Source organism: Crinia signifera, chromosome 1 (assembly GCF_055691185.1).
Source record: "Crinia signifera chromosome 1, ASM5569118v1, whole genome shotgun sequence".
NCBI lineage: Eukaryota > Metazoa > Chordata > Amphibia > Anura > Myobatrachidae > Crinia > Crinia signifera.
In genome coordinates, this window is record NC_139217.1 from 269,174,904 (window position 1) to 269,189,407 (window position 14,504).

General features: G+C 44.1%; 1 protein-coding gene across 1 annotated transcript in view; it reads right to left on the reverse strand.

Annotated features, from left to right (window-relative positions):
* LOC146074989 (stimulated by retinoic acid gene 6 protein-like) overlaps positions 1-14,504 on the reverse strand; it is an 83,044-nt gene that overhangs the window by 35,519 nt on the left and 33,021 nt on the right. Inside the window, exons 5-8 of the mRNA XM_083183768.1 lie at positions 14,384-14,504; positions 12,227-12,272; positions 4,876-5,004; positions 4,566-4,633 (exon numbers count right to left, since the gene is read on the reverse strand). Coding sequence (XP_083039894.1) covers positions 4,566-4,633; positions 4,876-5,004; positions 12,227-12,272; positions 14,384-14,504 — 364 coding nt within the window. The remainder of the gene's footprint in view (positions 1-4,565; positions 4,634-4,875; positions 5,005-12,226; positions 12,273-14,383) is intronic.

Consider the following 14,504-nt stretch of genomic DNA (forward strand, 5'->3'; position numbering starts at 1 on the left):
GGGCTCTTTCAATAGAGAAAAAATGAGAAAAGTTATCTTGACCCAATTCCTTTTTGAGCCATTCCTCTATGAATTTTTCCGGTTCAGGGCCTTCAACCCGCTCCTCCAGGCCAACAAAACGAACATTATTGCGTCTCATACGCCCCTCCATGTCGGTGAATTTTGATCTTAGATCAGAGAGTTGGCCAGTAATGTTTGCCACTTGTACCTTTAAGGGAGCAATGGTATCCTCAGTGTTCGAAATTCTCTGTTCTAGCTCAGTGACTCTGGTTGTTATTTTTTGAACATCGTCTCTCATAAGAATAACGTTCGCCTGGAGTTTATTTATTTGGTCTGCCAGACGACCTTCACAACTATTCACTGCTTCCAAGACCTGCTGGAGGGTTACCTCCGGAACTTGTAGAGGATTTGGGGGCTTAGCAGGTGTTGTATGCGATTTGGAAGGGGTAGTCTGTGGTGTAACCACTTGAGAATTATTTACGGCCTGCGTTTGAGTACGAGCATATTTTTCAAGACGGGCTGCCGCCGTGTTTTGGCCGGTCTTCCCCATATTGCCTTTAGCTTAGCCAATGTTATCAGACGCTGTTTATGGGAGAATCTCCTCTGCTTGCTATTTAAATCAATCTACCCGGAATATATCAATAGGGCAATCTGAGTCAATTTAAAGCATTAGTAGAGGGACAGCTGCCCGATTTTTATACTTCCAGACTGGGACAATTTCAATTGGCCAGGAAAGCCCCCCCAAAAAAGAAAAAAAATTTCAGTCTTTTACCTTGTCTTCAAGGAATCAGTGTCTCCAGTCACTTTTATTGAAGTATATGGCAGGATCCACAGCAAGGATCAATGGTGTTCAACCCCCACCAGGCTCTTCTCTTGCCTTGGCAATATGTCTGCTGCTATATGTATCAGCTTCTGGCATCCCCTGTCACTCCCAGAACCACTCGTGCCGTCTCTCACCCGGCTTGCGTCCTGAATATATATGCCAGCCGTGTAGTAAGCCTTATTGCAAGGGCACATCCAGCTCAAATCACCGCCTCTCACTCGGGTCTGAGCTGGAGTCCCAACACCACTTGTTCTCCAAACTAGCGGTACACCTCCTCCACAGCAGGGCCAAATGCCAGATACCACACGCTGCCTCTCACTCAGCGCATAGATACTGGCTTCCAGTAACACGACTGGCGTCTTCTGACACTCCCAGGACCACTCGTGCCGGCTCTCACCCGGCTTGCGTCCTGTGTATATTCTATCCGTATAGTCAGCCTTGTTTCAAGGGCACATCCAGCTCTAATCACCGTCTCTCATCCGGTACTGAGCTGGAGTCCCCACGCTGCTTGTTCTCCGGGCTTGCGGTACACCACCTTCGCAACAGGGCCGACCGCCAGATGCCACACGCTGTCTCTCACTCAGCGCGTGGATACTGGCTTCTCGTGACGCGATCAATCTGCGTCCGCCTCCACCGCGTCGTCACCACAGCCGGCTTCAGGAACGCCAAACAAATCGTCAGCAGGTTTGCAGCAGCAATTTCCAGCCGGCACACATCACCGATCCCTCTGCGTCCAGCTGACCGTAAAAGATTAATTTATCCGGGGTACTTTAGTTCATTATAGCGGAGTCGGTTGGGAGAGCTCAGGAACGCCCGGAGCTCTCGCTCACCTGAGTTACCTACGTGCCGCCGTGGTCACGCCCTCAGAGCACACTTGTATTAATAATAATTTTATATAGCGCTTTCTCCAACATGTCTCCAGCCTTAACAGATAGAATGAAAGTAATACAGTACAGCAGGTATGTCCAAACTGTGGCCCAACAGCATGTCTTACCATAGATTTGGTATTCCCTAATAGCTAACCTGTAGCAAGGCATGATGGGACTTGTAGTTTCACAACAGATGGAGGGCCATAGTTTGGACGTGCCTGCAGTACAGGAACAATGAAGTACAGAAAAGCAACTACAGAGAGCATGGAAATACTTAAGGTAATCATGGAAATGCTCGAGTTTCATAGAGTTGGAGCCACATGGTTAAAAGCTTGACCCCAGATGAATTATGGGAGGTTCTAGGTACTGCTAAAAGTCCTACAAATCGCAGTAATCATGTGGCACAGTGTGGATTCAGAAGCTGCTTCAAGTACCTTGGGCCTTGGTCATGTAGGGCTTTGAAATTCAGTAAATTAATCTTGAAGAGGATGAGCCATCTTATAGGCAGCCAGTGGAGGGTGTATGTAGAGAATGTGGCTACTACAGGGCTGGTTGGGTAACAGCTCGGCAGCTGTGTTTTCTACCAGCTGTAATTGGTGCAATTCTTTTGCTGGGAGACCAAGGTAGATGACATTGCAGTAATCTAATCGAGATGATACAAATGCATGTATGACTTTTGGCAGATCTTCAGAGGGAATTAAGTATTTGATTCTGACTGTGGATTTGATTTGATTGTGGCTGATATCTGATGTTTACGTGTCATGCCACCATCTAGTACCACACCAAGAATCTGCACATGATCAGAGTTTTGTAATTCTGTACCCCCAAGTGTCAGTCCAGTTGGGTGGCTATGCTGCAGTCTTGTTCTTTGATGTTGAGGCTCTATAATAATGACCTCTGTTTTATCAGGGTTCATTCTCAGCCAATTGGCACTCTTCCACTCCAGGACCTCAGCTAGACAGCCATTTAGGGTTGTTATTGGGTTTTCATTGCCTGGAGCAAAGGACAAGTAGAGTTGTGTATCATCTGCATAGCAGTGGTAGACAAGGCCATGGCGCCTAATTATTTCACATTTGACTTAATTCATTATTCAATCAATTTTATTTAGCAGACCATGCTCTACCATGTATATACTTAAAACCTGGACTGTTACAGTGATTTAAGGACAGAATTTGGGATCCACTGTGCTTCCACAAAATCTCTAAATTAATTTTCAAAAATAAGCATATATTTAAATAAAATATTACAATGCAATGTAAACCAATAATTTCCATTATAAACTAGGTATGAAAATATATAGCAATAAAGTCCAGATCCACATAATCTAAAGTGTTTATACATATTAGAGTGCATATAACCAAAAGATGTTTCATAATACACTCGCCAAAGGCCACTTTAGATTTACAATACAATTTCTTTATTTCCATGCAAGGGTAATAAATATTTTCTGCGCCTTGTATATGTTAAAGCAGTTTATAATGAAAGAATAATGAAAAGTTAAAATAATAATAATCTTATTTAACTTTTAATCTTTATTTCCATGTCAATATTAGTGGTGTGGGAATATGCAGTTTTGCTTGTTCTATATAATAATCTGTCAGTATGTGAATGATTTACCCTTGAGTGTAGGACCATCCTACAGACACACTGGACAGCTTCCCAGGGCCTCGTAATTCTAGGAGCCATTGAGCGGTGTGGGACAGTGGACTAGTGCCTCTGGACCTTCTTGGGTGGCCGGGAGAGATTGCTGTCAGCATGCTAATTGGTGGATTGCTGGAGTTATCCACCAAACAGAGTGTTAACAGTTATTTACTGTATGGAAGCACGTGGAGAGAAGGTACGGGACTGCAGAAAGTGTAAGTTATGAATATTATAAGTTATTCCAATGAACAGGTATGTAGGAGTTCCAGTACATTGCTTTGCCCATGGCCTGCTCTGCTGCTTAGACAGACCTTGCATTAGTGTGTACACCTCATCTTTGAAAATGGCAAAAACTACCTTAGATAAATGGAAACAATAAACATTCCTAAAATACTTCCAGTCAGGTGAAAGGTGGAGATAAAAGCTAGAATGGTGGACATGACTGGAAATAGCACTGGGTTTCATCCACACAAGCCATCACTTTGCTTCCTAATCCACCTTCTTTTTACACTTACTGTGCCATTCAATACACTTGGGGCCCAATTCAGACCTATTCGCTTGACGGTGAATCTTCGAAGCCCAGGGATCAGGTAAACACCACCCTACACACGCGAATACCCGCCCATGTGCATGGCTGCCAATTTGTTCGCAGCCATAGCCATGAGGAGACAACCATCCTGAATCACTCACCATTGAATGGTTTCCCCTTGGTTTTCAGCGGTGCGTAAGCCAGGACTTACCTGGCTCTGCGATGGCCATGGAGAGAAGGAGGCCGCTACTGACAACAGCAGCCCTCCCTCCCAACAGACGAACTCCTAGAAAATGGTGGGTTACCACCCCCAAAAGTCACATGGAGTCAATCACCCTGCAAACAGCCAGCGAAACCTAGCCATCACTGACTGTTTTTACATGGACGCTGTTCATGTGCACAGCGTGCCCTGTGCATGCAGTCATCCAATAATTGTCAGGGCAGCATACAGGTCTGAATCGGGCCCTTAGTTATCCTAAGAATTTTTTTTTCCAAATTGAAAAACTGTTGGCATTACTGTATGTAAGGGAGGTTATGTAAACATCTGCAATATATAGCATAGCAGAGGAAATTAAATTACATATTTGTAATTGTATTATATAGGCTGTCCCAGTAATGCTGTAAGAAAGATATCCATTTTACAGAATCTGCATTGTATTTATATTTGTGCCATTTAGCACATTGTAATATGAAGCAAACTTACTGTACAGGTTTTCTGAAGAGTCTCTTGACATGCTCAGCTTGATGTATAGGTAAAAAACAGGTTTCTTCCTTTGTAATGAAAATGGAAAATGTCATTATTTAAAAGGCAATAAATCAACTACAGTATATCACAGAAAAACATGTTCTAGGTTTGATATATAATGGTATCGTACAGGAATATTTTTGTGAAGAAACCCAGTAACAGACAATAACCCATAGATATACTCATTGAAGAACATTATTTGCTGGTTATATCTCAAGTATTCACAGAAACTGATCATTTGTAAAAGTTGACCAAAATTCTTACTTACACTTTGAATGTCAGCGCCCATATAAATTCGAATGAATTTTATGAATATGTGAACAAAACGCCCCATCAAAAAGACTAGACACAAAATCGATGGCCAATAAAAAATGACCTTTTCAAAATGTCCTATGACCTGTAAAACACACAGCATAAGCCAAAGACCAATAATAGCTATTACATTATCAGACTGTAAAACTCTATAGTAAATACAAGTGCATCCTAGATTAAAAAAAATATAGTAAGATAGTAAAATTATGCAAAGTTCATAAATTCATAGCCCTGGATGGCTTTGTATTCACCAGCCATTCTAATATGCATTTGTCTTCAATAGACGCTCCTCCACAGGGCATGGCAGCATATAAAAAAGTGCACTTCCACCTGCCTATACTTATTATGTTAAAAACACATATTGTACCGGATGTAACTGGTTCTAGGATGTTTGGCGCCCTCCTGCAAACAGGTGTGTGACATTTGATCCATAAATCCCCCACGTTGATAATAAAGCACATAGGTCCCATAGATAATACAGCAAATACCACCCCCCCAGATATTACAACACATAGGTCCTCCACACACAGATAATAGTACAGCACGTATGTCCCCCCACATATAATACAGCACATAGGTCCTCCACACACAGATAATAGTACAGCATGTAGGTCCCCACACATAATACAGCACATAGGTCCCCCACTCAGATAATAGTACAGCACATCGGGGAGCACCACCCCCCCCCCCCCCCCAATAGGTGAATGTAGAAATATGGTAATGGCTGTTCCCAAATCCAAACTCACAAGCAAGGGGGACCTTTGCGCGGCTTAGCCACGCGGCGAAAATGGGGCGTGGCCTCATGGGACGGAGGCGTGGCATCACAAAATTGTGCGTGGTATTACACTTTAGACCACAACGTAATGCCCATTGGGGGAGGGATTTGCTCGTTGCCAAGGTGGGGAGGAAATTGCTAATTGCCAAGGAGGATGTCATACTACTGGATGCACCTAAAGAAATGACAGCCGGGCAGAGAGCCGGCTGTTTAGTCTAATTGCTTGTTGCCAAGGGGGATGTCTCACGCCGCTCACCTAATTGAAATAAATGACAGCCGGGCAGAGAGTGCTGTGCGCTGCCCGGCTGTAGTCTAAGCAGTAACATCGATATTTTCAGTTCCGGCAGCCAATCAGGAGCAGCTACCAATACCACCAATGCCACCAATGCCGCTCCTGATTGGCTGCCGGCGGTCCAGAGGGAAAACTGAAAATATCGATGCCACTGCTTAGACTACAGCCGGGCAGCGCACAGTGCTCTCTGCCCGGCTGTCATTTATTTCAATTAGGTGCGTTCAGCGGCGTGAGACATCCTCCTTGGCAACAAGCAATTCCTTATGGTGTGTACACACGGGGGCGATATGGATTCCGATGTTCCCGATTTAGTGAACATCGGAAGCCATATCGCATGTTGATTGGTGGCTTTTTAGGGCTAACGAGCCCGATGCGCTGCCGATATAGTGAGGGCAGGCAGATCTGCACTATATAGTCTAAATTGTGCCCCTGCCGCATGCCGTGCGATGCGAGTCCGGATACCAGCTGATCGTATCGGGACTCGCATAGCACGGCATATCTGCCGTCTGTACACACCTTAAGACTAGGTGGTCCGGTGCACCCCTTAGATTCGCCTTTGCCCTCCTATATAATACATTACATAGGTCCCCCACTCAGATAATAGTACAGCACATAGGCCCCCAATAAAAACACATTACATAGGTCCCACCAACTCAAATAATACAGCACATAGCCCCCCCCCCATATAATACATTACATAGGCCCCCAATAACATACATTATATAGGTCTCCCCACTCAAATAGTGCAGCACATAGGCCCCCAATAACATACGGTCCCCCCACTCAAATAGTACAGCACATAGGCCCTCAATAACATACATTACATAGGTCCCCCCACTCAAATAGTGCAGCACATAGGCCCCCAATAACATACATTACATAGGTCCCCCCACTCAAATAGTACAGCACATAGGCCCCCAATAACATACATTACATAGGTCCCCCCACTCAAATAGTGCAGCACATAGGCCCCCAATAACATACGGTCCCCCCACTCAAATAGTACAGCACATAGGCCCCCAATAACATACATTACATAGGTCCCCCCACTCAAATAGTGCAGCACATAGGCCCCCAATATAGTACATTACATAGATCCTCCCTACACAGATAATATGGCGCACACACACATACATACACATACACATACACACATATACATCCATACACACACACACACACTCACACAATACAGCGCATACCCCTAAAAAACAACAACACAGAATATAAAAAAGTTAATACTGCAAATGGTTAGGCTAGTTACCTACCAGTCTGCAGACGGGGAACAAAAGCAGTTTTCTCTCTACCCCCGCAGCTCTTATCGTGCTGGGGGGGGGGATCTGTGCTGCTGTTAAGGGCCCCGGCGGTGGCTGCTCCCATCCTGTGCAGACCCGCCTGAATCAGGTGGCCTGATGTGCTGCGCCGGCAGGAGATGGGACAACTGTCACTGTGGCGTCTGACGTCATGACGCAGCGCGACAGGGTTCCAGCTCCTCAGCCCTGCTTGCAGCCGCCGTGCCTTTGCTATTGCGGCGGCGGGGAGGGGGGATAAAGAGTGATAGCCCCGCCCCCCTAAACAAGTGGGCGGGATCCAAAATCACCGGGGCCCACCGGGGATTCCCCGGATCCCCCCCAGGCCAGTCCGAGCCTGCACACAATACAAATCTTTTATTATGGGTGAGCCCTTTCTGTCAATTGCAGATTGGTCTGGTTTAAATAATACCAGGTTGTTAATCAGGGTTCACTGATAAATAAAACTGCCAATCTGACAGTAAATTTAGCAAAATTGTATAGAGACACCAGTATGCAGTTGGTGGACTGCGATTTATCAAGTGTATGGTCAATGTCTAAACTGGAATGATATATATTCATACGACATTGGCCCTTATTCAGATCTAATCACAGTACAAATTTGTTCTCAAAATGGGCAAAACCATGTGCACTGCAGGTGGGGCAGATGTAACATGTGCAGAGAGAGTTAGATTTGTGTGAGTTATTTTGTTTCTGTGCAGGGTAAATACTGGCTGCATTATTCTTACACTGCAATTTAGATTTCAGTTTCAACACACCCCACCCAAATTTAACTCTCTCTATACATGTTACATCTGACCCACCTGCAGTGCACATGGTGTTGCCCATTTTGAGAACAAATTTGTACTGCAATCAGATCTGAATAAGGGCCATTGTTAGGAACAGAGAGTGCCCGTGGTATCTGGGGGGGGATTTTCAGCAATATAGATGATTATATCCAGTGGCGTAAATTTGTCCCAGAGTCCCATTTGGCCCGGAGGCAAGATAAATATTAGTGCCCCCGAAATAGTTCAGTAGTAAGGTGTCTGTCTCCAGGTGACTCCATTGCCTCCCAGAGTTACGCCCAGGGCTATTTTTGTTTTGCTCCAGCAGGAACTGTGGCCCTTATTCTAGTTCACTCTCTGACAAAATATTTCTTTGATGGACAAAACCATGTGCACTGCAGGTGAGGCAGGTGTAAAACCCCACCCAAATCTAATTATCTCTGCACAAGTAACACCTGCCTCACCTGCAGTGCACATGGTTTTGTCCATCTAATATTTTGTCTGAAAGAGTGAACTAGAATAAGGGCCTCAGTTCCTGCTGGAGTCTGCACAAAAATAGCCCTGGTTACGCCTCTAATTATATCAATTTATTGATGTCATTCTAGTGCCACCTGGTGGTCTTGGGATACACTGCTCAATTATGTAATGAGAATGTGTCAGTATATCCCTGCAATGTGATTTTTGCACGGTAACTGCTGCTGATTGTCGTTTGTGGATTGGCTCAACCAGCCCCCACAATTGAGCGGGTTAGTGTGACAGTAGCAGATATCATACCTCCCAACTTTTGGAGATGCCGGGGAGAGACAGGGTGCGCGCCGGAGGCGTGCGTCTATTTTTCGGGGGTGTGGCCTATTGGAAAGGGGGCATGACCTATAATTGCGGAGCTGCCGCGAGGTCACGCCCCCGTTTTTCGACGCTGTGGGGGCATGCCCAGCAGCTCTATGATTATAATGCAAATATTGGAGTGATGTGAGGCTTTAATGTTTATAATGCTGCTGCGCTAATACAAGCAGACAGACATTTGCTGTAGCCTCAATATAACCAGTTTGCGTATCAAACTGGCAGCGTGTCAGTGAACGCTGATGGTTAGCACATCTGTCAATATTCTAACAGTAAGACAGCAGCAGTGGCATACAGTAAATGTACCCGCTGCTGTTGTTAAGGCAATGGAATTGGAGTTTTATCACAATGCTACGGTATAATTGATCGTATGAAGACAGTTGATTATCATGCAAACGTGATATTGGGCTTGATGTTTGTATAATGCTGCTGCACTAATACAAACAGACAGGCATTTACTTAAGCCCCAGTATAACTGGTTTGCAACCCAAACTGTCAGCGTGCCAGTGAGCGCTGATAGTCAGCGAGTCTGCCTGTAGTCTCACAGTAAGACAGCAGCAGTGGCAAACAGCGAATGTACCCGCTGCTGTTGTACGGCAATAGATTGAATGGTATAACAGTGCTATGATATAATTACAGCCCTGAAAAGGGCTAACAATGAAAGACGCTAGACACACATATATTAATTCGAGTAGAGACAGTGCACACACAAGTACACCCACACGGCCGTGCTACCGGCGTGCGTTTCGCTCCCCGCTTTTTCAAGGCAAGCCGCTCTGCTGCCTTTGTGGGGTTTAAATGATAAATTCAAAAATCCAATGACCTTCGCTAGTGTGTGGGAGTCTCCTCCCATTGATTGCCGGTAGGCATATTCCTCCATTGTGTCAGCTGCATACACACTGGGAGATTTTAATTGTATTACTCTCAGGTAAATTACAATTGTTTTGATGCCTTGAATAAATGTATTCTTTAAAGGTTTGACATGGTGGCTGATTGGACACTTGTGTTGGGACCAGTGCCCACAGAGAAAATAACAGCGGCAGTGGTATAGGATAGTGGAGTAATTAAATTGCTTAGATACTGAGTAGAACCTTACCGATGGTGTCCGTGTATAGGTTTTAAATCTTTATCTATGCTAATCGATTATGTTCAATTGGCCGAAGAGGTGTTGGTATAGGCATATGGGTCAATGCATGAAACATAAGATGAAGAGATATAGGTGCGCTGAGTTCGGCATAGTTTTATAGGCATATTAGGAATATGTGAAATGAATAAATAAATAAGTAGATGAATGGAATCATTTAGTTAATTAAAGTGAAATAGAAAGGGAGTTTGATAGTGCAATTGTTACGTGGTGCAAGTGAGGAGATCTGTGTATGCAGAGAACGCATAATATATGTGTTGATAGGCTGGGATTTACCATAAATTACAGTAATTAGTCGTGGTGTAGGTGGGGTAATACTAGTGGTGGGTGATGAATGTGATATTTGTTGAAATATTGGACATATGTTGTCCTAGGTATTGTAATTGATTTTTAAGATACATATGTTAAGAGCTATGATTCAGTGCATAATAAATTCTATCTAAATGTGGAGGATTTGAGGGAAAGGGGACAGTGAGTAGTGTGATAAAAGAAACACTCGTGAGTGGGTGATACACTAAAATATCGTAGAAAAGTGAAAAAAAAAACGTGTGGGGAGAGGGATGGTAGCGTGTGTGAAAGACGGATGACATCTGTGTGGTTATTTTACTGAATTGATGTTTTAGTGTCATAGTGTTGGCTTCTGAGTATTGGTGGCCTTTGCCGCCCCAACATTTATCATTGGTTGTTTCATGTACGATATTGGTCCCTTCTCTACACGTATTTCTTAACAAGATATACTTCACTTCTTGATGGTCTGTACTACCCAGGCTACTCTCAATTGTGTGATGCCGAGTGTGGTTCTTAAAGGAAGGCTGCAAAGCTGTTCTCCTCATTTAATCCTGTGGGGACCATGGTGTTCATAAGGAAGATAAGTTTGGTCTCCTGTCGGAGCATCCCAGGTGGATTGGCAAGTGCAGCTGTTGTATCTTTTTGGATTGCAAATGATAAAGCTGATTATCCCTCTGGGGCCTCTGTAGCCAGGGGGGACTGGTATCCCCTGTCTGGCTTTTAAGTAGGTAGGTGGACAAATGGCCGTTTCGCTGTGGTCACGCTTCCTTAATGTCCTGTCAGATTGGCAGATTTATTTATCAGTGAAACCTGATTAACAACCTGGTATTATTTAAACCAGACAAATCTGCAATTGACAGAAAGGGCTCACCCATAATATAGAATTTGTATTGTGTGCAGGCTCGGACTGGCCTGGGGGGGATCCGGGGAATCCCCGGTGGGCCCTGGTGATTTTGGACCCCGCCCACTTGTTTAGGGGGGGCGGGGCTATCACTCTTTATCCCCCCTCCCCGCCGCCGCAATAGCAAAGGCACGGCGGCTGCAAGCAGGGCTGAGGAGCTGGAACCCTGTCGCGCTGCGTCATGACGTCAGGCGCCACAGTGACAGTTGTCCCAACTCCTGCCGGCGCAGCACATCAGGCCACCTGATTCAGGCGGGTCTGCACAGGATGGGAGCAGCCACCGCCGGGGCCCTTAACAGCAGCACAGATCCCCCCCCAGCACGATAAGAGCTGCGGGGGTAGAGAGAAAACTGCTTTTGTTCCCCGTCTGCAAACTGGTAGGTAACTAGCCTAACCATTTGCAGTATTAACTTTTTTATATTCTGTGTTGTTGTTTTTTAGGGGTATGCGCTGTATTGTGTGAGTGTGTGTGTATGGATGTATATGTGTGTGTGTATGTGTATGTATGTGTGTGTGCGCCATATTATCTGTGTAGGAAAGATCTATGTAATGTATTATATTGGGGGCCTATGTGCTGCACTATTTGAGTGGGGGGACCTATGTATGTTATTGGGGGCCTATGTGCTGCACTATTTGAGTGAGGGGACCTATGTAATGTATGTTATTGGGGGCCTATGTGCTGTACTATTTGAGTGGGGGGACCTATGGAATTTGTATTGTGTGTGTATATGTTCTGTGTGTCATGTATGTATTGTGTAATGTCCAATCTAAATAAAACATACCATTTATAACTAATAACTAACAGTTTTAAATAAGCGTGCCCTCAAACAAAGAGTACTTTTCCCCCTACTTTTTGTTTATTTTCCAGTGACCGTCAGCCATGCTAAAATTCAGCATTTTACAAATCTACCCCTGCAGTATATTACCCCTATGTAAGTAAGTGCCATGTGCTCTAATTATATACAGTACAGACAGACATTTAGCAAAACATACCTGTCCATGAGGGCACGACGTAATGTAAATCATTGTTACTATAAACCTAAAAATATTTCCAAAATTAGTAAAAACAAATAAAACAGCATAGGTATTTCATTGTCAATCTACCCTACAGTACCTACAGTACAACATGACTTTGATTTACTGATTGGCTTACAAACACAAATCAGGCCTATTGTACTTAGCGATGACGTTATCATGTAAATATTATGGCAACACTTATTGAAGGGCATGCAACTTTCACTCTGGGCAACTTTTCCTGTTTATTTATTTTTTTGGCCAACACATTGCACTTGCAAACCTGCTACTTGGGACAGTAATTCCATAGTATTATGTCTGTTATATTATTGGTGTTTTCAGTCCATCGTCTCCATTACTAACTTGAATTAACATACAAGAAACATTCTAAATATCCTAAACTAATTGGATAATGAAGATACTGTATAATGACCAATGTGCATGAAGAACACGCTTGTATGCTTTTGCATATGTGTACATCCTTAATATATTTATTAGACTTGGGAGCCTATTCATTATCACTAATGCAGTTATATATGCAGTTAAACTCAACAGTATAACATTATGTAATTAGCAATGTACAGTACTGTCACTGCCGATGCTTGGGATCAGCACAACTTGGTCAGTATAACTAAAATAAAAGGACTCTTAGGGCCTTATTCTGGTCGATGCATACTTTCCCGAACTCTTTCGGATGGCGTTTTTTAGCCGTCTGCGCATGCGTGGGCAACGCTATGCGCATGTGCCACGCAAGGTCTCCGTACTTGTACTCACTAATCCCGTACAGAAATGTGCACCGCATTCACTCGGGAGATATGGGCGTATTAAGGGCGTCATTCGGAAGTACACAGGGGATTAGTTTCAAAGTGGGCTAAACTGGGCGTAAACATGGGCGTACACGAGGGAGTGCACTAATTCTGGTACGCGTACATTCAGACATGACACCGAATGCACACAAACAAAAAAGCAGGAAATATGCGGGCTTCATAAGCAAGTATTGCTTTGCGGACACCACTTGGTCATGCGCTAGGCATTCGGAACGCCCAATCAGTACGGGCGCACCTCAACCAATGTCAGCTGAACACAATACAATCCACTCCTTTACTCATTACTCATTAATTACACTCTTGTCATTGCTTCAATTGGAACCATTGCAGCTTAAATGGACCATTACTAAACACACAAATATATGCTGCATTTTTGACACACATTTACACTGCAGGCAATGAGGTTACCTAATTGCATAAGTGTGTCATGTGACCGATTTCGGAGTTCAGATAAGAGTGGTGAGTTTGGCGAAAATACACCGCATCAGGTTCCCGTCCGTTCTGACACGGTGCAGACGCTGTAAGACCGTGCAGAATATGTGTGTGTCCACCGCACACGCAAGGTTTGGATGTCGTCCGTAAACTTGCCCTGTTCTTCTAGTGTGAGTCCGTCCGTATGCGGAGGTCCGGTGGGCGTTTCTTCGGACGATGTCCGCACAGCGTGGCGTGCGGACCGCTCAATAAGATTTCGAAAATGTACGCACCAACCAGAATAACATCCTTAGGGAGTTATCCAATTACCCACAGTAATTTATCACAGGTAGCTCTGATAAGCCGGCAGGTGCAGTTGCTTATTGGAGATTTTGTTTCACTTGCCTTAGGCTGGCGAAACCAAATCCCTGAAAGCAGCCCAGTTTTAAAGCAAAAAAGAGGCTGCAGTGGTTTTCTGGAGTAAATGTCTTTTTTCAGATTACCAAATTGGACAGCCCCCCAAAAATATCAGAGAAACATCAGAATAAATGTTCTTCTGGAGCTAATTGAATATCCCCCTTTAGATTTAGGCATGGTCTGTTTTTCAGGAGAGCGTTCAGATTTTTCACTCAAGAACAAATAAAGGATTTGACTTTTTCACATCTCCTAAGTTAGCAGAGATAATGTTGTTTCTCAGGTTGCTGTATTCTGTTTGCAGAGCACACAATTCCACAATTATTTATCTCTTCCTATAGCACTACTGCCATCTCAATACAATGGGGCAGTGCCCCCTATTTTGGATTAAATTAAGCACATGCAAATTAGGTAAGTGTCTCTTTAAGACTTACTTCCTTTTTACTGAATTATGCACAACACATAAAAAAAAAGCTATACTTGCCAAGTAAGTGTATACAAAAATCCTGTGAGAGACCCAATTATTTTGCTATGTGTGCTGAGGCAGGCAAATATTGGATAATAAGACAGTCCAACTTCAATGGCTCCAACTAGAAGACCAAGTG